The sequence below is a fragment of the Lycorma delicatula genome, chromosome 11 (assembly GCF_047948215.1).
Source record: "Lycorma delicatula isolate Av1 chromosome 11, ASM4794821v1, whole genome shotgun sequence".
NCBI lineage: Eukaryota > Metazoa > Arthropoda > Insecta > Hemiptera > Fulgoridae > Lycorma > Lycorma delicatula.
In genome coordinates, this window is record NC_134465.1 from 32,724,399 (window position 1) to 32,748,638 (window position 24,240).

Consider the following 24,240-nt stretch of genomic DNA (forward strand, 5'->3'; position numbering starts at 1 on the left):
ATAACCTTCATAAAAATGAGTAGACTGAACTATAATCTATTGTCTATTAACCACAAACATTTTACAAAGCACTAAGAATTTTTACTGGAGTTTTATATCATAAAGTTTCAGTTTTGTATAAGATTTGTACCTCACTGTCATGATAGGCGTGTAAAATAATATTTCACTCGAACTATTCAAAATGTTGTACAGTAGGGAAATAATAAACATATTTCTGATTTCTGTAGTGTTCAACCAAAATTGGCACCTCTTTCAATAAAATTGCATCAATTCTGTAGTTGTAAAATGTCCCATAAAATTATGTTATTTATATTTTTTTCTTTTTGTTGGAAAAACAGACTTGTTTTGCTAAAGTAAAATTAAATTAAAATTTTATTAATTTAAGAGATTATATAATGAAATTTTGTTTTATAATTTGTATTTTTTTAATCATGTCAAAAAATAATAACTATGTAATGTCAATTTGAAACACACTGCTTTTCTTCTCAAAATTATTTCACTAAGAATATATGTGAAATAAATTTAAAAAAATATAACTTGTTGCTTATAGTAATTTATGCTTTCCTTACCAGTGTTAGATTCAATAATTGAATAATTTTCAAACATAAAATAATTTTACAATAAATGTTATATAGTGTCCTGAAATATAATTCTGAACATTTTTAATTCTACTGAAAATAAGAGTAGGTATTTAAAAAAATTTAAATAGTTTTAAATTTCAGAATTAATTAAATAAAATTTTTAAGTATTTCTGTTAAAAATTATTTTTAGGGTGAAATTGTTTAAAAATGCTTAACATTCATATATCTGATGTTTTGTAAATAAGAAATATGAATGACGTCAACATTTTATGAAAATAAATTAAAAATATAACAATAAACATTGAAAGCTATAAAAATTAAAAGTAACTTTGAGATTGTACCAATACTTTTTCAAAAAACGTTTTATGAATATATGTTTTGTTAATTTTAATATATTATTGCTTTATGGAAACAAAATAATGTAACAGTGAATCAGACCATGGATAATGCATCATGAACCAGTACCAAATTGTTTAGAAAAGACATAGTTGTTTACGCCATCGCGTAAAGTTGTTTTATTCCAATGAATTCAAGGTTATGGTCGAGTCTTGTAGTTTACAGGCTTGGTAATTTTATTTTGCATTTTTGTAAGGCTTATCTACGTATATTTTTAAATAGGTTGTTTGGGTTTGTTTTCGATATCATTTCTCTCAGTCTCCAGTTTGACTTGCTGATTGCATCATCATATTGGTGTCAACGTATTTCATATCTCGCATTATTTATTGCTGCTTAGTCTTAATATATATATATATATATATATTAGTCTTTAGTGTTTTTTATTCTCACCAATTTCAATATTGTCATAGTTCCTAGAAGTTTATTTCTCTTTGTCTGCCCTGATGTCATTTCTTCAAATTTGCGTATTCAGAAATTATTTTATCACTCTTACGTAATTCTTTAGTGGTCTGCTTGCTTGTAAATTATTTTTGTTTTGTCTTCGTTCCCGAATTCCACAAGTTTTCTGTAATCGTTCTCATACTAACACTAAGACACTAATCTTGTTGTCAACACACACACACACACTCTTCTGTCCATTGCTTTGTTCGCTTCCCGTACCTCTCACCACGATAGCTTTGGTCTTTCTAGTCCTGACTTTCACGTTGTGCGGATCCTGGTCCTCCCGCCTTGGAGGACCAGGCTTCGATGTTATCTCTCTCTCGTATAATGTTAATACTTTCATCGTCTTCATACTCTTATAAACGTTGCGGTATTTATCTGTCGAAATTTTCTCTAGTTCTACTCGCCAGTGTTTCGTGATTTCACCGATCTCTATGTTTTTGTTTTGCCTCGTTTCTTTGTTAAGTTATTCGTCAAATTCACTATATTACGTCTCTGTGGAAAGTGTTTCAATCACTACATACTGCCAATTCTATCGACGCCGAATCTTCTCGAGCTGCTAATTACATTTTCATCGATGCAGAATCTCTCCAAACTCGTTGCTACATTTTTGAGACGCTACGTCCTGCTCAACCTCTAAACCACATCTCACCCCTGCATTCCTGATACACCACTGCAGACTACGCTCAGGATTACTGTATGTATTCATTTACCTTCATTCACGAGTTCGTCTCTTACTAATATTTGTGTGCTACAGGCAAGTTCAATCCTTCATTATTATTTATAGTAAACAGTTACGCTATCAGTAAAATTTGTGAAACGTTCAGTTAATCGTACATTACGCATTTCAATCTCAAGTTTGGTTTAAAAAACCATTTATTCACTTAAGTGCAGTCACGGCAGGTGGCTTAGATAAGGTACAACATATAAGGTGCAACTTATTTTATGTGCTTATTTATTACAATTTGTTTTTATTGCAATTAACTCTATCATTTAATCTAATTTAACTTGTTAATCGCCGAGATTAATTCTTATCTACTTATGAACTGTATTCATATTACTTCTCTTAAATTAATCTAAAGCAAATTACTCCTGATGTGCAGTATGTTTTAGGACTTCTTTGTAATTTTATATTTTCAAGAAAGCTTACTAGTAAAGGAACTCTATTTATATGTTTATTTATTTCAATTTGATTATTGTAATTAACTCTTTTTGTACTAGAATATTATTGTGGCCTTTTTTCTACATTAAACTAGAATTACATGTTTGAATTATTTAATGCTAAGTTTGTTGTTCATAAATCAGGAAAGGCCAGTGCCAATAATAAGAATTGTTGTAATTTATTTTTCTAAGTTAAGGACATTTGTTCATTGCTAATTTTCATTATTACAGCATATGTCAGTAATGCAATAGTTTTCCAGTCATACTATGTTTATTGATGTTATGTTTTTCTAAGTATATAATTATAAATAATCTGTTTTATGTTCTCTTGTTTTCAGGCTTAGTTAAACTGTAGATTTTCAAAATGTGTATTTGAAAAATGTATATTCATGTATTTTCTCATTTAATATCATTATTCATGTGTTGATTCAGCTGATATTTCTTATATAGAATTAAGTTATGTTTATTTCATAGTTTCTTTTAATTTTTTAAGGTTATGATTTAACATAAGTTCAGTTGTTTTCTTTCTAATTAAAGTCCAATTTCTTTTGGCAAATACGAGCTGTGTGTTCTTTTATTTTTTGTTAACTTTACCCAACAATAGTAAAACATTTTTTAAACTAAAGTTCTTTATCAACAATTAAAATATATTTTTTTAATTCTTGATTAATACACAGAGAAAATGTGTGGTGCCATATAAATAAAAAGGACAATATGGACGTAGATTATATGGCAGCAACATTTTGTCTTCATAATTTCTACGTTGAATTCTTATATATCTTAGTTGTATAGAATTTTTTATAGATATATTTAAAAAATGTGTTCCATTAAAATAGTTATTTCCTTTTTGCAAATTTTCAGCGTAGCAATTTGTTTTATGTAAAAGAAGTTTGAAAACACATTATTGATTATTACAAGGCACAATCAGAAAGTAAGTACGGTTTCCAAATGTGGCTGCTAGAGTGCTTTGGTAGTCAGTGCGCATGCACGCTGAGCTTCTTCTTATATTTGCTAGCTTTTTACAGATGCCATTTTAGGAAAGCAGCTATTGTTTATTTTTTATTTGTTTCATCAAATAGCTTTTAGATATTGAAGGACCTACTATATCAGTGAAATAAAATATCTCTATTTTTTTAATGCTCCCAGTTTTGAATTTTTGTTCTTCAAAAATGTTGTAATGAGTTTGCAAACATAAACTGTCAACATGACCTTGACAATTGATGTGGTTGTTTTGGTTTTAGCAAAATTATCCTACCTTTTGTAAAGACGATTTAGTTTCAAATTATAGCTACAGACCCACCCCTGTAATGATTTTCAAAAATGTTTTATTATTATTTCCATATTGAAAACTTCTGAAAGACTGCAACTCAATGATCTCTTTATCAAGCAGAGCACAAAGTAATTTTCTAGCATTTCTAGTTTTCTTGTTTAGAATATCATGGTGTGATTCAATGTTGTACTTGTCTGCTGGTTTCCACACTCAGCTGGAATGCATAAGTTCATTAACTTTGTGTATATGAGAGGCTTCTAACAATTTTGACTGTCGTCGTAAGCATGGATCATCAAATGTTTCATAAAGATTTTTAAATAGTTTAAACCATACAACTTAAAAATTACTGTAAACTTGTTTTAACAATTTATTTGTTTTGGTAAAACAAACATTCTTCCAACTTTAACACAAAAGTTCACCTTAATACATTGCTCATATGCAAATCGCTTATTGCAAAAATCACAAAATAATAAAACATTGACTTTCATAAAAACAGCGTGCAGCCTATATACAACATACAGCGAGTCTCTAAATTAGGTAATGTGCTTCACTAGTTGAAGCAGTTACATTGTTGAAGTTTCCCAATAGTGTACAGTTTAAAAAGTTTGATTACTTTTTGAGAATTCATATCAGTATGTACTTACTGCAATAATTTTTTTTTTTTCCAGTAAATGGCACTGATGGTCTTCAGTTTACTAGAGAATGGTTATTAAGACATTACACTTCAGGTTGTCCATCCAGTAAATGGTATATGATTCTTGGTAAATGTTTTATAAGTCTTTTAGAGTGGAATGACAGCTATGATTATCCAGAGGTAAATCAGCTATCTCATATCCATTTATAATTTATGATTAGAGCTGTATAAGTTACCAGAGAACCAAATTATTTTTTTTTTTACAAATGAACTATGAAGTACATTGCCATTGCTACTGCTAATCATTTTTTGCTTGCCACTACTGAGAATACCATACTGTTGTGCTCACTTTATATTTTTAACCTGTACAAAATTTAATATTTAAGATAAAGATATTTGTTCTTATAACACTCATTGTTTAGTTCAAATTGATCTCAATTTAATAATATATTTTGATAAATTTTTTACTTTACATATTTTATCTTAGTATACTTTATATATTTCTTAAAACTGGTTTGAACATTTTTTTAAACTTTAAGATTGTTTTTTTTTTTTTTTAATATGATATTAGTAACAGCTTCCATGCCTACAAACATGTTATTCAAATAGTGCCAGTAATTTATTTGATATAGTTAATAATTACAATGAGTAACATCTTTCATTATTGGTTATCAAAACATACATAGTACTTTTAGAGGAATTTGATGTTTGGCATAAATGACAAACCTTAACTACAAATTTGGTTCAGTTTGTCACAAAGAAAAAATTAAATATTATCTTCTTTTGTGTATGTACATTTATTTATATTAAACATTTACATTTTATCAAAACTTCATTATTGGTTAATATTCACCAGATTTCAGGCAAATTAAGAAATATTTTGATAATACAAAGTGCAGCAGAAGTACCTCGCACATTTGAAAACTTCACTGTGCCATATGTGTTGGAGATATACAGATGACAGAGTCTTGCTAGTTAACAGTGGCTTTACCATTTTAGTTGCTACCATGGCTTGGACAGGAGCATATCATGGTTTTGTTGTTGAAGCGTTTATCAAAAACAATGAATCCATGATTGCACCTCAACGACCCTTTTGTATATGCTTCAGTTCTGGTTGATGCGCCACAATTTCAGACAAGAAAACGATTTTGCAATGGGTTTCTAATTTCTGTGCAACTGGATCAACATTGAAAAGAAAACCATCTAGCAGACCTCGGACCGTTACACCAGAAAATGTGTAGGCAATAAGACCATCCATTGAGCAACCTTCAACGCATTCCACACATAAACATGCAGTTGCACTTGGGATTTGTAATTTGAGTATATGAAGAATTCGCCACAGGGAACTTAAAATGCATCCTTGTAAAATGGTAGTCAGGCAAGAATTAAGTGAGAGGGACTGCATCAATCGTAAAAGTTTGTGTATGCATTTCAGCAGCAGATCCTCCTGCAGCTGTTGTACTGTTTAGTGATGAAGGATATTTCTGTATCTCTTGCAGCGTAAACAAACAATATGTTTGTTACTGTGCCGAAATAAATCCTCACAAATTTTACCAAAAACCACTGCACAGTCCTCACGTTACTGTTTGTGCAATAGAACAAATTAGCATATGGGGCCAATTTTTTTTTAGGCAATGGTATCACAGTTACTGTGATCTAAAATCAATAGGTAGAGATAGACTTTATGTGGCCTAGATTAAACAAACTTTTGGTTGCAACAGGATCGAGCCACAGCTCACACTTCTCAATGTTTGCTCACAGTTTTGAAAGATATGTTTGTTTCCTGGTCATCTAATTCCTTTATGAGGTGACAATGGGTGATCTGCACGGTCACCAGATTTGACTCCTTGAGATTTCTTTCTGTGAAAATAATTAAAAGAAAAGGTTTTCTATATCATCCTAAAGTTAAGATCACTTAGTGGATGGCCATACAGCAAGAAATCACTGCCATTCCTCTCAAGATATACTAGAGGGTATTGAATAGCCTCCAAGAAACGCTTCAACAATGTATTGCCAATGACGGTTGACATTTGAGTTACGTAGTTTTCAAAACTTAGTCTAAAATAACTGCATTATATGTGTTTTGTGATAATAAAAAGATTTTTTAACCCATTTAGTTTTTTAAATTAAAATACTAAATTAAGTGGGAGTTACTTCTGCCACACTTCGTATTTATTTGTTGTTATCTTCAGTTTTAACATCACTAAAATTCTGACATTGGTCCAGAAGAGATTTTAATTAATATAACAATCCTTTTACTCAGCTACTTAATTTTTTTTAAATTTATGTTACTATAATTTTACTGAAGATGAAGTGACACTTTGAATGTAAGGTAAGCATTATTTCTTATTTGTCTGTATTTGGTGGATAATATCTCCTTATTTACACACAAACCAGAAAGGTTGTTAATTTCTAATGAATTATTTAGTATTTTTATAAAACTGAAGTCACATAATGTTATAAACTGAATAAGAAAAGATGCAAAAGTTTTGCTAAGTTATGTGTATTGGAATCGTTATTATTATTATTATTATTAAAATAGTTGATTAACTATGAGTTTAAAACCAGTTTCAAATGGCATAAGATTTAAATCTTAAGTTAATAATGTACAATTTGTTTCTTAATAATTTGGCCCTCTGTTATGTATTTCAAAAGTGTAGATACAATATGTCTTACATTTCCATATTTATGCAATTTCAGCAGCAGATCCTACTAGAAACCTACTTTTTAAATTCCTATTCCCTGTGATTTTTAATTTATTTGTACATTACATTAGTACTTCCTTTTTTTTTTCAGACTGTTCTTATGGATAGAGTCCGATTTACAGAACTTGGTGAAGATTGCCATCGATTAGCAATAGCAGGTGCTGTTGTGCTAATGTCTGTTAGCACTTCTGGTGGTGTATTACAAAATGATGTTGCTACTAAAGATTTGATTAAAAATCATGCTGTGATTTTACTTAAGGATACCAAACCATTGTCGTATGTATTTTTTTTTTTTTTTTTTAATAGACTATTTTCAGTATGTTGAATTAAGATGAACATATCTTTGTTTAAACAAATGTTTTATTTATTAATATTTCTACTTGAAATGTTAAGAAAGCTGCTAATACTAGTGATTTTATTAGTGGTGGACTTCACTGACTTAGTATTAAATTTAATAAATTGTGTTCTATAAATTAAAAAAAAATAAATAAATACAATTTTCAGTTATAACAGACTAAAAAATTTAGCCGGTGTCAAAAAGCTTCCTGTATCAGAGTAAGAAAAGGGTTGGAGACATTTGAAAGGAGACTGGAGAAAATGGACAGACAAAGTGAAATGTAAAAAACATAATAGAAGAATTAACAGGAACAGAAGATTAATCAGAACAATTGAGAATAAGAAAACATAACTGGCTAGAACATATTATGAAAGAAGGAAGAAATGAATAAGAAGGATCTGAATAAGGTGGAAAAAACAGAGGCGAAAAATAGTAAAAATTATAGATGCTCTGAAAGGAAGTGGAAGTAATCAGGATCCTAGAAGTGTGATTGCTATAGAAATCCATTTATTTAGCATTGTTTTTAACTATTGGAATTTGTTTTTTTTTTATACTTACATTTTCAAGGAAGTTAAATTCTGAAACATTCCAATTCATATTATAAGGGGACACAGTTTATTTTCTTACCTTACTTTCCGTGATCAATATTGTGAAGTTAAGATCATGGTCTTGATTTTAGAAAGTAGTGATGAATAAAAATGTGAATATTTTTCAGAATTTAATTGAAAAGTAAGCAAAGTTTTTCCATTTAATTCATTAACTTTATGTATTATTTATACATCTTTACTTAAAATTATAAATATTTTATTGGAATTATTGATAATGAATGATTTCTCAATCAGTTCACTTTTTTCAATCTAGAACAAACTACAAAATCACCAAAACCAAGTCCTTATCAGATGAACATTTTGGAAGCTTTCAATTTTAAAGATTTTTTTTTGAAAGTAAACCTTCTGTGAACCCAGTAGGCTATGTTTATGTATATTTTTTAAACTATATACTGTTTATCATCGACGTATGGGCACTTGAGGAAAATTAAGTGTAAAGGTGAATTAAATTAACTTATTTTTTATTACATTTCCTAATACACAAAGGCATGTAAGGTAATTAAAACCAGATAAAAATTGCCCTATGCAACTTTATCCCTACTGATCAAGCAACTTTTTTACCTTCATATCATTATGAAAAGAGTAAAAAATTAATAAATAAATAAAAGATTATGTGATAAAACATCAAAACTTCAGTATTTAGAAATTCATATTCCTTGCTGAAAAAATCTGCTTCAGTTGTTTTTTGTTTTTTTTAGTCATTGTCAGAGGATTTTGTTTCTGGAACATATTTGATATGTAAAAATGAGGACTTGCTGTTATACATAAATGCCCAGAAACATATCACAAGCATGGTAACAAATTGTTAATTGCATATAAATTTTGTTGATGTTTTTTACAATTTTACATCTGTTATTAAAAAAACAAGAAAATTATTCTAATAGTGTTTATTAATAGATTATAAAAAGAATTTGTTCATATTTTCAGAGTACTTGATTAGTTAATTTCAAATTAGAAATTTAATTTAAGATTACAGAAAATTACAGGGATGACTGAATAAATTTTGAATTAATGTGATATTGGAATAGCACATGTTCAAATTACCAAATCTTTACAATGTTATAAAATACTGGATTAAGAATTAAAAATGATAATATATTATTTTTGGATTTTTTTAGAAAATTAAAGGATATTTTACCCAATGTTGCTGAGCAAGCTGTAAAAGATACCAATGATGCTATTTCTAGTAAAGGACTAGGACATTTCGAAGGTGAAAAACAGAATTTATTGTATCATAATATTGTTGAATCTGCAAATCCTGATCATAGGATTAGATATCTCATATGTAAGTATTAATTTTATTTTTGTTATTTGACCATTTTTATACAGAGTAGTGCTAAATAAAAATTATTTTTTAATTAGAGTTCTATAACTGTAGTTAATAAATTCATTTTTTGTTGATTCAGATATACACTGAACAAAAAAGAATAACTTTTAACTCTGACTTAACAATAATGAATCACAAATAAAACGAAAGAGTAACTGTTACAGTTTTTCCCAATGATGAAATGTGAGCACATTTCATCATGTAGCACACATCCAACCAATAGGAAAATTTGTCACATAATTTAACCAGCATATCTGAAATAATGGAAGTGACAGCTGCTTCAATCCTTTGTTCCAAATTGAGTAGATCAGTAGGTAGTGGAAGCACATATGCAAGATAAAGTATACAGAGTATTCAAAAAGTGATGCAACCACATGAAAGAATGTATCCTTCTTTTGTTATAAGTTTAATTGAAGAAAAATTGGTTTCACAATGCAGTAGAGAATATTCATTGTCTCCCAATACATTAGATGTGCCAGTTACATCCAGACCCAGAATGCCATCACAGAAAAGTATGGTGTGGATGCACCGCACCAAACAAGTCCTCCAAGCGGCTGTTCGACAAGTTCCAAGAGACAGGGAATTTGGCATATGCAGCCAAACGTGGTCAACCGAAAGTTCTAACACCATAAAAGTTTATCAAAATGCAAGCTGCATATTCACCTATCTAGCCAGTCTGGTCTCCATTGGTAGTACCTGCACGGTATTGTGCAAATATTTAAAGATGCATCCATACAGAATTCATGTTGTTACCTGTAGACACTAAAAAACTTGTAGCTTTCTGTCAGTGGTTCATGTCATCTGTAACGCCAGATGGGGAAGAACTCGATGACTGGTTTTGGTCTGACACGGCATAGTTCTACCGTGATGGATACGTGAATACACAGAATTCACGCATTTGGTGTACCGAAAATCCACATCAGCTGCATGGACAAAAAGTGTGTGTTTGGTGTATAATGTCACGTAGGCGAATCTTCATGACATTTTTGTGGCATTTTTTTTTTGTATATACAGAGGGTGCTACAATTTGTAAACACTCTACCTGCAGATCAGTTGGAATGGAATGGAATGCAAAGTTGGCAGGAGTCTATTACTCCCTACTTTATCGTAGAACCTGGACAGAGTCCCTTGCTGCTGGATCATTCTAATCGGGCTTGTTTTTAAAAGGGTTATTTTTTAATCTCGGATCTAATTTTTCAAGTTTTGTCTATTATTATTTTAGTGAATTTAAGACGGATTTAATTGCATTCCAATCCGTTGTTAAACCAGCGTTATCGAACCCATTTCATGGGTCGACCGCGGAAGGCTAGGCTTATAAAGCCTGTCCTCCCGACGTAATTCCCCTTCAGACCGTCCACTGAAGTCCTTTCGGTGCTAACTCTTTAATAGGCCAGCAGGAATACGCCACAACGGGGCACTAGCTATAAGGAGGGAGCAATGCGTCCCCTTTTCCGGAGGAGTCGCAATTGCTGGGATATTTTGTCTTACTGTAAGTTTTTTTTTTTTAAATTTAGACCGCGTTTTTGTTTTATGCGCGACTTACCGTGTTTGACGTCTTCAAACTATATAACTCGCGAAAACTTTTCACTCGCGACCCCGGAAACGCGTCTGACGCACTATTCCGTTTATGGCTCATGCGATATGGAGGCCCCTAAGCCTGGTTTGTCGATTTTCGGCTACCGCACCGCACCATCACGGTGGTTCGTCCAGTACGGCGTGAGGCCGCTTCCTTACAACTGTCGGAGTTGGGTCCTCTCGGCAGATGTCCCGAAGATGACTGTGTTCGGACACAGCCGCTCTCCCGAACAGTCTGCGCGCCTGCGCCACCCCCACCTCGGACACGGATTGAAATCTCGCATCAGATCGGAGAGTGGCGTTCCTGACGAACCACGGAGCTCCAAAGATCGTCCGCAACGCGATGTTTTGGACGGCCTCGATCTTCTTTTGAAGCGAGGAGCTCAACACTGCCCCCCATGCCGGGTAAGCATATGTTAGAATCGGCAGTACGTACAGCCGAAAAATGAGGAGCTTAGTTGCCAGTGGGTACGGGCTGGCACTGTTCAGCACTGGGTATAGCGAGGCTCTGGCGGCCTTAGCCCTCCGGGTCGCATAATTTACATGTTCGCCGAAGGTAAGCCGCCTGTCCAACACCACCCCCAGGTACTTAACTGTTTTCTCAAAAGGGATTTTCTCCCCTGAGATTTCCAGCTCTCTGGTCGGTTTTCGTGTCTTGCATGTGAACATCACGGCCACCGATTTTTCATCGTTGACCCTGATTCTCCACATGTCGAGCCACGGTTCCACTAAGTCCAGCTGCCTTTGGAGCCTCCGGACCGCGTAATCCACATTTGCGGATTCGTAGAAATATGCCGTGTCGTCTGCATAAAGGGCCGTTTTGACCCCTTCCGACAGCGGCATATCGTTCACGTACAAAGTGTACAAGAACGGGGAAAGTACTGCTCCTTGGGGAACCCCAGCGGCTATTTCTCTGGTGGAGGAAATCGTTTCCCCTACGCGCACGACAAAATGTCGGTCTAGCAGATATGACCGCATCAGTCTGACATAGCTGTAGGGGATCGCCGATCGCGCTAGCTTATAAAGCAGCCCGCTATGCCAAACTTTGTCAAAGGCCTTGGCCACATCCAGAAAAACGGCTGCAGTCACCCGTTTCCTGTTCAGGCCTCCGACAAGGTCGTCTATTATTTTTACCAGTTGGAGGGTGGTTGAGTGACCCTCCCTGAACCCAAATTGCTCGGGCCGCACTTCTCCCTCCATGTATCGCCTCAGTTTTTCGAGAAAAATCCTCTCGAACAACTTAGACAATACCGGTAACAGGGAGATTGGCCTATAATTCCGTGGGAAAAGTAAACTTTTCCCCGGTTTGGGTAAACATACGACTTTGGCCGTTTTCCAACAATTCGGGAAATATCCAACGTACAAAATGGACGTGAATATCACCGAAATTGCTGTAATCACGGAGGCCGGTATGTTCCGGAATGCACGGGCGCTGATCCCGTCGACACCCGGGGCCTTGTCGGGGCTTGTGGCCTTAATGGCTGCGGAAACTTCCGCTTCAGTGACTTGGTCAATCTCTAGAGGGGCGTCCTCCACCTGTGAGAAATAATCTACAAGAAAGGATTCCACCTCGGTTGTGTGCTCGTCGTTCGGGGAGGGAGGGGGGTTTGGAGTGAACTGCTCCTCCAAGGTATCGGCGAATACCTCGGCCCTCTCCGCCTCCGAGTATGCAAGAAAACCTCGCTGCCCCACAACCGGATGGCGAGGCTTCTTCCCTTTTCGCAGTCTCCTGTTCAACCTGAACACCGAGGAGATGTCGTCAGAGACCGAGGCGAGGTATTCGTTCCACGAATCCTCTCGATGGCTTGTCAGCAGTTGTTTTACCCTGTCCGTTTGATTATAAAAGGCCCGCTTATCAGCGGGGGACAGGGTGATTCGATATCTCCTCCTCAGTCGTCGTTTCTCCGTTATGGCTTCGGAGATATGAGGAGGGAGGTCGTTTCGAACAACTGCTCGAGTTTTGGCCGATGAGCTGCCTGCCAGGGCCTCGGTCATTGACGACGTGACGCGCCCGACAGTGTCGTCGATTTCCTCCGGGGTGTTCAGGAGCTCAGGATTTACCGGCCTGTACTCCCGCTGGAGGGTCTCGTAGAACCTTTTCCAGTTGACTGACCTTCGGGATATAGGCGGGGGATCTCGGCCACCCCCTGCCTGACCTAGTTCCAACAGGACAGGGGAATGGTCCGAGCTGAGGTCTTCTATCGTTTCAATCATGAATGGGAGAGTACCCCCCTTCATGACTGCGATATCCAGCACGTCAGGCCTAGATCTGCCTGAGCGATGCACGAACGTGGGCACCTCAGGGCCTACGACGACCAAGCGGCGGGCTCTCGCCCTTTCGTACAGCAATCTGCCATTCGGATTTGTCAGAATGCTGTTCCATGACACGTGTTTGGCATTGAGGTCGCCCATGAGTATCACGGGCCCATCCCAATTTTCCAGCACGGCATCCAGATCTGCGCCGGTTACCGCGTCGTTCGGCTTGCTATAAGCCGAAACCAGCCGATACACCGTGCCCAGATGCTCCACATGCACACACGTTTGCTCCATTACGTTTGTATGAAGAACAACGCGCGTATGCATGTGGCGTCTGTGGACTAAAACCGCAGTTCCACCAGAGGTGCGAGATCCGGGTCGAACTGGCCTATCCGTCCTATATGTAAAATAGTTCCGAAGGGTCAGTTGCTTGTTTGGGTTCAAGCACGTCTCAGACAACAGTATCACGTCTATCAGTAGATCCTCGGCCAGACGGCATAGTTCCTCCGTCCGGCCTACTACTGAGTTGGCGTTCCACTGCAAGAGTCCGAGGGTGGGCCTAACCATACCTGGACAGTACAGCCATGAGGCACTCTATTAAGGACTGAATACAGTCCTTGAGAGATTTTGCCTGGAGCAGGCGTGGCAAAACCATCATGATATCTGGCAGGATATCCTTCACTGTCATCTGCGACAGGAAGTCCATGCCAGTGGTCTCCAACGGGGTAGCCGGTTTCGGATTGCCGTTGGGGGTGCCTTTTGGCGCGGCCGCCCTTTTGGCGGGGCGCGGGGCCACAGGGGCCGCGGTGTTTTTAACAGCCTGCTTGGCCTTCCCAGCCGGAGCAGGCTTTGCCTTTCCCGTCGAGGAAGGCTTGGCCTTCTTCGCCGGGGCCGGCTTTGTCGCCGCCTTTTGTTTCACCACCTTCTTGGTGGTTGCCGCCGGTTTTGGCTTGGCGGGTGTTGGGGAGGGTACCTCCCCTTTTTTCACGACCGCTTTGGCCACGGGTGCTGGCACCTCCGGTTTGGGAACTGTTTTTCCCCCACCGGCAACACGGGCCCAGCTGCGGCCGTCCAAAGTCGCGGGCTTTTTAAGTCCCTTGACTTTGTTTGTCTGCTCCTTATAATAGGGGCAGCCCCTGTAATTGGCCGGATGTGGCCCCTTACAGTTGACGCATGAGGCTGGTTCCTCACGCGGCTTGACGCAGGCAGAAGTGTCGTGGTTTCCACCACACTTTACGCATTGCTGGGCCCTCTGGCAGTAATTGGACGAGTGTCCAAATTTCTGGCATCTGTGGCACTGGGGTGGCCCCCCTCGTGACACAAATGCAGTCACTGCGACCTTGCAGTAAAAAATACTGCCAAGGTCATAAATGGCCCGGGCCAAAGGGGTCCTCTTAAGGGCCACTAGGCAGGTCGGGGTTTCCCGACCGTCCCTTGTGAGGAGCTTCTTAACCGAAACCACCTCATAGCCAAGGGAGGTCAGTTCCTCCCTTACTTCCTCCGGGGCAGCCCCATACGGGATCCCCCGTATAACCACCTTCAGCTCCCTGTCCTTCGGGAGCTGAAAGGAGTGAAAGGCGATTCCCTTCGAGTGCAGAAAACTCTGCACCGCCCGGTAATCCGCCTCACTGCCCAGCTGCAGCCTTATCGAGAGCCCGGTGCTTTTAGCCACCAGGCGCCCCCCAATCCTCGACTTTATGTCCCTCGCCAATGCTGGCCACTCTTTCGGGCAGTCCAGCATTATCGGCGGGATTTTCTCCCGCCTGACGGTAGCAGGCTGTGATGGGGCCCCATCATCAGCCTGCGAGTTGGCGGCTGCTGCAGCCCGCTACGGGCTCCGCCTCCATAGGAGGCGCGGAGTCCCGGCGTTTCTGGCGCTTCCTAGCGCCAGAAACGCCGGGACTCGCTTTCCTCTCCACCGACGGACAGTTCCGTGGTGGGAGAACGGGGTGGAGGAGGCCTTATTTTTCCTTCCATTGAGGAAAATAAGGAAGAAAAATTTTAAAATTAAAATTAAACTTAATTTACACTTGCTGTAAAATAAAATCACTGACAAGAAAATCAATTAAAAAATAAAATTATTTTAAAAGTAGCACAATAGTCCTATAATAATAGGCTATTTACTTAATGTATTCACAATGACTACAAGAGTTCACTTTACATTATTAGAAATATTGAATAGATAAAAGTAAAATTGAGAAAAGGATTATCCTTTTCTTAATGTGACTGGCCTGTAATCCAGGTAGCTGGCCGCCCGGCTGATGTCCTAGCAGACCCCTCTCACATTGTCTGGCGACGCAGGTAGAAGAACTGTTGAACACCTGGCAGGACTGGTTACAACTCACAATCACAGAGCACAATAAGACACAACCTTTCACTACAAGAGCCAAGGATGGAATGCAGATCAGTTATAGTACATGTGATTTCAGCAGGACAATGCTATTGCTCATACAGCCAACAACACTATGACTTTCTTGGATCAGGGTTTTCATGGACAGTTGATTTTGAAGGGGTTATAGCCCCTGTTTCCTGATTTATCCCCTCCTGATTTTTTCTTGTGGGTACACCTTAAGGATGCTGCTTAAAAACTCATCCTCACACCATTCCTGAAATGCAGAGCAAAATTGAACGATGTCGCTGCAATTCCTCAACAAATGTTAGAACATACATTTAAGAGCATGCAGCATCATATTTATGTTAATTGCATAATGGAGGCCACTTTCAACTACTATTGTAACTTACTAATTTTCCCATAAGGTTGCGTCGCTTTTTGAACATGCTGTAAAACCCCATCCCTAAACATAAATTTTTTCATCAAAGGAAGAAATCACATGTGAATAATTGAAAAAGAACAGTCCATGAACTTGCCATCAGGATATTGTACAGAAAACATTTAATTTTGGAGAGTCCTTTTTGCATTGTAATAGTTTCAGGGGATTTTTCTGACTCCGAGAAGTTAACCTTTTTGCTAAAATAAAATTTTGACTCATCACCAAACACAGTACAGTCAAGAAACATTATCTTTATGCTGCAACAATTCAATTTCAAGGTCGGCATGCACAGTGTAGTCTGTAGACATCAAAGCTTGTAACAGCAGTAAACTGTACAGACGTCTATGTAAGCATTTCTTTAAAACATTTGACTCTATCATCACTGGCACGCTAGTTCGTGGTTAGCCTTCCTAATAGATTTTTTAATGCTGCACAGGAAAGACTTCCAACTTGTTACATTTAATTTAAACACCTCAGTCATCCATACTTATTACCTTTACATAGATATCTGGTCGTTTCAAACCAGTTATGCTACCAAAATGTTATCCCTCAAACATTAACATTAGTTGTAGTTTAACAAAAGTAGTCATAATTTCACGAAAACTATAGTCAAATCTCCATGTAATGAAATTTATACTGGTCTACAATTTTTTTAGTGGGAAGGTGATGTTTGTTTCTTGCATGCACTTCAATAATGTTTTCATTGCATTAATTCCTTAAATTAATGTTCATTACATAATTTATTTCTTATAAAGAAATTAATATTAGTAAAATATAAATCAGTTTCTTATTAGAATTTGATTTTATCAAAACTTCTTATATAAATAGCACCTTCTACTTCTTATACAAATAGCACCTGATATAAGTGTTAAATAAAATATAATATTAAATACAAAATGTTGTTAATTTTATAACCAAAAACTTTTGTTCAAAAAATTGAACTTAAAATCAGAAAATTGCAAAAATGAAAAATGAAAATGTTGTTATCTAATGATTTCCATATATTTATCTTAATAATAATAATCTTCCTCATCTGACTAATGAAGAGACTTATTATTAACATTATGTAAAATATCATCCTTATCTGATTGTTCGGTAACAGTATTTTTTTTGTCAGTGAATTTTTCAGTGACTTTTTTGTCAGTTTTTTCGTCAATAAATCTGTAATTAGCTATAAAAAAATTAATTGTATTCAATGATGTATTTATAAGCAATAATGAAATAAGTATGGTAAATTATGTAAATACATACAATAAACATATTCTAAAATCATAAATGTTGTGATGTGATCAATAACTTCTTAATTAACAATTGAAAATATTAATTACAGACAGCTTAAGACATTTTCACTTTGAAAGTTAAAATTATACAGCACATTCATAAACTAAATGTTGAAGTAAGCAAGTAAATGCATGAAATATTTCACTACCAAGAGATCAATTTAAAGAAAAAGTTAGTTAAGGGGAAATTTATTCTAACTGTATTAATTTTTATTTTAGAGAAATAAAAAAGAATTTCTAACCAATGTACTGATATATATATAGGAAATAAGTTTTGTATTACATCTTTGTCCTTTGCCAATGTATCTTAGTTAGGTATAGCCAATTCATTGCTTGGTAGAACAAATCAGTGGGGATTGAATGAGAATTATTTTAGGAATGACTTATTGATTTTTATAAACATTTAATTATATTTATACTTAATTTTAATGATATGTGTTTTTCTGACGGTATATTTTATTTTTAGAATAGCTTCATGTCCATATATGAAAGTTATTATTTTCAAATTATGACTTTTCAAAAAAATATTTCTCATGTTCTATTATTATTGAGGTTACAGCTTCTTCATATGGAAGTTAATTAAATTAACATTATTAAAAATTAATTGAACACTAAAAACTGTTATAAGCATTTTGTTAGACAGAAATTTGACAGTACGTTATTAGAAGATGCTCTTCTAATATTGTCTTAGAACTTTGTTATGTACTTCACTACATAGAACAAAAAAAAAAAAAATTGAGTAGGTTTACATATTGGGGTTGGGAGAATGGAAGTTTCTTCATATTCTTCCAGTAGATGGCTTTAAAATCCCATAACTCTGGTCATATTAATCAAATCTGGCAACGCTTTTTGAATCATGTCAAAAAGACTTGATTCAAAAAGTGCTTTTGACTGTGACATGTCTCCAGAGTATTCTTAGAAAGATTATTGTTATATTAGTTTATTTATTTAAAAGTTATTGCATTTAGAAAATGAGTGAAGATAAAGAAGAAATTGATGTATTTTGAAATTTTATACAAAAAAGGGAAGAATACGTCTCAGGCTGCTAAAAAAATTTACAATGTTTATAAACATGATTCAGTATCTGTAAGTGTGGCATAAAGGCTGGTTTAAGTGTTTCCAATTTAGAAACATTTACGTCAGTGATACAAATTTAATAAATTTCATTTAAAATTTAAAAAAATACCTTGTTTTACTTTTGATTTAAACTGAAACTTTTCTCCAACCCATTATTTTATAGTAATTACATCTTGAACTGTATACAAGGTCTGTAAATAAAATAATGAAACTAGTTTTTTTTTGGTAGCCAAACTGGCAACACTTAAAGTTACTAGTAAACATATGGATGTATTAACAGTTGATTTATATTAGGTATTCATATTTTTAGTCCTATTGTTGCCACGTGAGGACATAAACAAACATTTTTGTAAAACAAGTTTTTGTTGTGCATTACAAAAATGAGCAATACTAATTATGGGCAACATTGTGCAATCAGGTTTTATGTTAAACTCGATGAGAATGCCACTAAAGCTTTTTCAAAACTGAGAAGGGTATATGAAGATGATTCTGTCACGAGCCAAGTTTTTTGGTGGTTTAAAGCATTTTCAGATGGCCGGGAATCAGTTGCTCTGGAATCTGGTAATCAGATCCACGCTCTGGAAGACTGGTAACATGAAAAATTGACGACAATGTTGAGCGAATCAGAGACTTGATACCGTACGATCAGCGATTAACTGTCAGAATGAATGCAGGACAGTTGAATTTGAACCATACCACAGTCCATCAAATTTTGACAAATGAATTTGACATGAAAAAAAGTTTGTACAAAATTGGTCCCAAAACACCTCACTGTTGAACACAAAAACAATAGGATGGAAGTGTTCCATGATCTTAGGGCAAATTGAAGCTGATCATGATTTTCTAAAAAATGTTATTACTGGTGATGAATCTTGGATATTTGAGTACGACTCGGAAACAAAACTCCAGAGCAGGAATGGCACACTTCAAATTCACAATTTCCCAATAAAGCAAATCAAAACCATGCTAATTTGTTTTTTCAATAGTAATGGCATTGTCCATAAGGAGTTTTTGCATACAGGACAAATTGTAAATCTATATGTTTACTGAGAAATTCTTGAAAGACTGCGAAAAAGAGTTACCTATGTGAGACCAGCCATCAAAGACTGCTGCATCATGAAAATGCACATTGTCACATTACACTCAATTAATGAGTTTTTGGCAAAGAAAAACATTCCTATAGTTCCCCAACCGTCTTAATCACCTGACTTGAGTCCCTGTAACTTTTTCCTGTTCCCAGCTTTAAAAAAAACACCTCAAAGGACATCATTTTGAAGCGGTAGAAAACATAAAAAAAATGTAACTGACCATCTGAAGGATGTTCTGGTTTCTGAGTTCCAACACTGCTATGAAGAGAGGGAAAACTGTTTGAAGTATTGTGTGGCTTCTCAAGGGAACTATTTCGTAAGTGATAAAGTTCATGTATAATTGGATTGTAAATAAAAGGTTTTCTGAACCAGTTTCATTACTTTATTAACAGACCTTGTATTTATTGATTGATTACTTTGATTATTTATTAATGATGATATTTTTTCTTGTTTACAGATCAAAGATTAACAGAATTTTTGTTAACTGTAATTACAACCGATTCATCAAAAAAATCATCGATACAGGTACCACCAGGTTTATCATCACTTAAACAGGAAATTGCTTTGATATCTGGTCGATTATTAAGATTAGTGCAACATAATCGTGATGTATTTGGTGAATTTTATTGTGATATTTTTAAAGAGGCTTCGTCAAAAAGTAATCGCAGTGAAGAAAATGCTAAAAGTGATTAATAATAATAGTTATGCTTGAGCTGAATTTAATTCATTAATTAATATTAATTTATTTATTTACAATGATTTATCATTGTATATTATTTAAAATTAATTAATTTTTATATGATTTTATAATATATAAATAAACAATAATAATAAATTAATATCCAATAATCAACCCTTTGTGGTGTAAAAGATTTAAATAAGTAAAATTAATCAACATGAAATGTACAACTAACATTTAATATAGTGAACATTATTTTTTTAATTTAATTGGAATATTAGTTAGAAATATTTGTTTTATCTAATTTATTACTGCACTAAAAATAGTTATATTTTTTTTAGATTCTGAACAAAATATATTTTATTTATATTTTAATCTTTGTCAATCTTTATTTTATACTGTAAGCTGTAGTAACTAGGTATAGCAGATTCTCCTGATAGTCTGAAATAATTAAAATTGCACCTACTGTGATAGTAAAAAAATTAGGTTACTGAGGCTATATAATAGGATCTAAAAGTCAAGAATTACAGTAGAAATAAATTACTTATTGTTATACTAATTTCATAATAACATTTATGTAACTGAGTAAAATTAACTATATAAAAATTAAAAATATTTAAAAATAAATTTTTAACACCACAAAATAGGATTTGTAATGATTTTATAAAAGAAAATATCCTATAATAATTTACTTTTGATTATTGTTGAAATTGGTAATTTTTTTAAATCAAAATTATTTTTGTCTTCCGAAGTTTTAACGATTTTCCTGCACTATACTTTTTTCTTACTAATCTGTATGTTTTTTTCTGAAATGTCATTCGTACATTCTGTATTGTAAAACAGAATCATAAAGTGAAGTGAATAAAAAGTAGTAATTACTGAAAAGTATTTCTTTTTAAGTAAATTGTATTTCTGATTGTAAAAAGTAATTACTTGATTCGGAGTGAATAAAGTTTTACTATTAGTAATAGTATTACTAAAACTTGTAGTATTTGTGATGTAGCATTTAAGTAATACTGTGTGTAGTTTTCAAGTATTTCTAAATATCACTTCAGCATTACTACAGAATTAATACGTCTCCCTAATTTCTGTATTCTACCATGTTTTTAAGAGACATGTTGAAACCTGCATGAAAATAGACTAATTATCAACATTTAATTTTCATCAGTAATCTTACTTTTATTATTGCCAAGTATATTACCAGCGTTAAATCACCATGTCAAATAGCAAAGATGAAATACAGCTTTCTCTTTCATCTTCTGGAATAATATCAAACAAATTAGTTTCGTTAATGCGCTGAAGAGCGATTTCATCAAACGTATAACATTAACGATATTAAAATCATCAACCATGACAGCCGTCATGAAAGAAAAAGATAATTATGTATTCAACAACTTGGTTATGTATTCAAAAAAAAATGTTAATTTAGCATTGAAATTTCAATGCCAGTAGAAAAATTGAAGAAACTAATGAATAACATTAAAAGAAAAACAGCTAAAAACAAAACAGGCAATAAAATTATAAAATTACATCAGTGGGAAAGACATTTTCTTAAAATATTAGAGTGCTATGAAAAACCAGTTATACACAAGACTCCGAGTGCAACAGAAGTTGGAACTGACACAAAAGAAAAGGGGGGAAGTACATGTGAAATAAATGTATCAGATGATTCATCGTCTACTACATCGAAGTATAGTGAGAAAATAAAAGTGCAAGAGAAATAGGCCTACTGGTGGTACTGAAGAAACTAAAAACTTAGATTCCGGACCTTCAAAGGCTGTCCTTAATGAACAAAGAATTCTTATTAAAGAAAACCTGAAACCAATACATCTTCAGATGGAATGAGAAGATATCCAAAAAATAAAATATTACACGAAGTTCAAAAAATTTTATTCAGAAATGGGCGAAAAAAATAATTCCGAAAACGTTACAGTGCGAAACAAAAGTACTTTGTTATTATGTCAAACATCTTAGTATTGCCATAAAAGTGTTCTGATACAATCTTTTTCTGCACTGTGTTTATTTTTACTTGTATTTTTTTTAATATATGCAACAAATAAAAAGTGTTCTCCTTTAACCCACCACTTCTTAAAAAATAATGCAAAATAAATAAACTGAAAAAATGAAAGATAAAAATATAAAAAAATTTTGCATTGCATGCAGATGTTCAGGTACATGTTTATACATATGTGTGTATGCACATGCACAGCCATTTATTCTATTTTGTATTCCAGTCTATTTTTATCATTTATTTTTATTGTTCTTTTTATCAATACCTTTTTTATTCATTTATTATTTTATAACAATATTTAATATTTCATTTCTTTTCACCTCTCCTCTTTGACTTTCTTCCCAATCTGTTTCTTGTACTTCTTTTTCATAATTATCATTCATCACTTTACCTAGTAAAGTGATAGTCGCAGTAGGTATATGCGACTACAATTTTAGCGACTTTCTGTAATGTAACCCTGACAAGATTTCCTAATATGGGGAAGCGCTTTTTGATTTGTCTAAAACCTCTTTCAATAATAACACACTCTTTTACTAATTGTTTGTTGAATCTTCTTCTGATTGCATGGACCTGGAAAGGACCTTCTGTGAAAGTCCATATCTACTGTCTGCCAGAAGACATGCAGATTGATCTGGATATTTCATAACTTGGAAAGTACTACTACATCGCCAAATTTGGAGAATTTGAATCGAGCTGTCTGTTTTTCTTTAGAAGTAGAGCTATTGTACACTTTTTGGGAAATGTAAATAGAAACTTTGTCATCCATAAGATTTAACACATATTTAAATATTTTTTAAGCAGTTTTCCTATGCACTCCAAAATCCTCCCCATGCTGATTTGATAACCAGAATCAACTAGATATCTCAGAAAAATTTTGAGATCATTTTTACTTGCACAGTTATAGCACCACCTCTCTTCTCATCTTAATCTGGTAAAAACATAGCAGTTAAATATTCAGTACTATGTTTTTCAAAACGCAGCAACTTTTTTGTAATTAACATTGATATTCTGACCTTTGAAGGTTTTACAACTATGTACTTAGATGAAAACAACCATTTATATCAATCAAGTATGAATTAGTAATTCCAGTAATTTTCAAGTCTAATCTTGAGCTACCTTGAAAATCGTTCAGTATTACTTTAAATTTGAATTAATTACTACTATTGTTTGTAAAAAAAAAAAAGTTATGTTCAGTTTCAAATAATTATTTTAAATTGTCATTAGTAAAAGCCAGTCAGAAAAACTAAAACTTAACGTTTTATTCACTTTGTTTAGTTTTTACTAAAAAAAAAGCTCAGTTATAGTAGTTACTTTTTTTTATTCGCTTTACTAAATAGTAATATGATTATCATTAGTAAAATTACAGTAATAATATTTTTTGTTAAGTGAAATTAGTTAAGGCATTATTTTATTTCATACTTATATTAAAGCTTTATTCTTAGTAATGTTTTGTGAATTTTTTATTTCACTTTTTCTGTTTTCATTAAAAGAGAATAAATTTCTGTAAAAATGAGTCACTAAAATTTGAAATTATAATAGATTAAAAGTCTTTCAGTTTGGATTACCAAAAGGTTCAGATTAAAGAGGTGTTGGATCATAAAGAGTTTGTTGAATTCTGTTTTTTGTCAACCAATTTGTTTGTAAATTGGTTGAAAGTGTGTTTGTAGAATATGAAAAATGTGCTATGGTATATGAATCTGACACCTAAATGATTTTCCATTATTGCTTACACTATACTTCTCTGCCATAGAGGTCAGCAAAATCTTTTTTTTAAGGGAAAGTCATTTATAACATCATTATATAATGAATGACATAAAGAAGTGGATTCTTAATATAAGAAAAAAAAGGATTGGATTTCTGCCATCAATTTACACATTTTCCTTTAGCCCCTTCCCCTCTGCTATTGTCTGAGATCAAGGAAGGGTTTTCTATCATGAACTCAAATCCTTCAATTTTCTTTACAAATTAAACTGAATAAATAAATTGGTGCTGGCATAAACAGAAACAAATAAACTAGAGACCACCTGGAAGTGATCTCCCAAA

General features: G+C 34.1%; 1 protein-coding gene across 2 annotated transcripts in view; it reads left to right on the forward strand.

Annotated features, from left to right (window-relative positions):
• Window positions 1-23,888, forward strand: part of LOC142332629 (T-complex protein 11-like protein 1) — a 48,034-nt gene extending 24,146 nt beyond the window's left edge. For both annotated transcript variants that reach the window (XM_075379184.1, XM_075379185.1), the window contains exons 8-11: window positions 4,518-4,663; window positions 7,280-7,464; window positions 9,252-9,418; window positions 19,965-23,888. In XM_075379184.1, the coding sequence (XP_075235299.1) occupies window positions 4,518-4,663; window positions 7,280-7,464; window positions 9,252-9,418; window positions 19,965-20,200 (734 nt within the window). In that variant the 3' untranslated portion in view covers window positions 20,201-23,888. The remainder of the gene's footprint in view (window positions 1-4,517; window positions 4,664-7,279; window positions 7,465-9,251; window positions 9,419-19,964) is intronic.
• Window positions 23,889-24,240: the final 352 nt, after the last annotated feature.